Here is a 679-nt window from a genome sequence, read left to right as displayed (position 1 = left end):
GGCGCGCCCTTCAGCCGCTCGAGCTCTTTGGTGTGCTTGCGGACCAAGCCCGCCTTCTGCAGCTGGATGATGGACTCCTGGTGCTGCATCAGGTAGCTGTGCGCGCTCGGCTTCTCGGCTTCTCTACTGAACAGCAGCCGCAGGTCCTTGGCCGGCTTCACGTCTTTCTTGGGTGGCGATTCCTCCTTCACCACCTCCATGCCGGGAGGGTTCTTATCACAGTGAGAATTCTTCAAAAGGAGGGCCTTTGGCAGGACTTTTGGGGTCTCTCTGGAAGGTTCCAAAAGGCTAGCTGGCGGGGGCCACCGGGGAGGACGTGAGGTGGGGCAGGAAGGTTGGCTGGGTGCAGATGGCGGGGGCCCCAGGGGTCTCGCGCCGCTCCCCGAAGGCCTCGGGAGCCCTGCTGGCCGTAGGGTACATGCAGTCGGCACAGGACTTGTAGGAAGGCTTCACTTTGTTGAGGATCCCAAATAGAGCATCGTGCTGGAAGGGGACAAGAACGTCGTGAGAGCGTGATACAGCCAAAGACCACGACATACCAGGAGGGTGCGGGCGAGCTGGGGGGCCCTGGAGGGATGGCGGTCTCACTGCAGGAATAGGGACCGCTCGCTCTGAGACAAACCCAGGGGTCCCTGGGGGTAAGAACTGCCGAGCTGGCAGAACAAAGCAGCAGAGGGGG

The 679-nt window shown here is 62.0% G+C and overlaps 1 protein-coding gene across 1 annotated transcript in view; it reads right to left on the bottom strand.

The window, feature by feature from the left end:
- SSH1 (slingshot protein phosphatase 1) overlaps positions 1–679 on the bottom strand; it is a 48,132-nt gene that overhangs the window by 5,317 nt on the left and 42,136 nt on the right. Inside the window, 2 exon segments of the mRNA XM_014542419.1 lie at positions 6–305; positions 307–483. Coding sequence (XP_014397905.1) covers positions 6–305; positions 307–483 — 477 coding nt within the window.

The sequence above is a fragment of the Myotis brandtii genome, unplaced genomic scaffold, assembly GCF_000412655.1.
Source record: "Myotis brandtii unplaced genomic scaffold, ASM41265v1 scaffold303, whole genome shotgun sequence".
NCBI lineage: Eukaryota > Metazoa > Chordata > Mammalia > Chiroptera > Vespertilionidae > Myotis > Myotis brandtii.
This window is presented reverse-complemented; position numbering and strand designations above follow the sequence as displayed.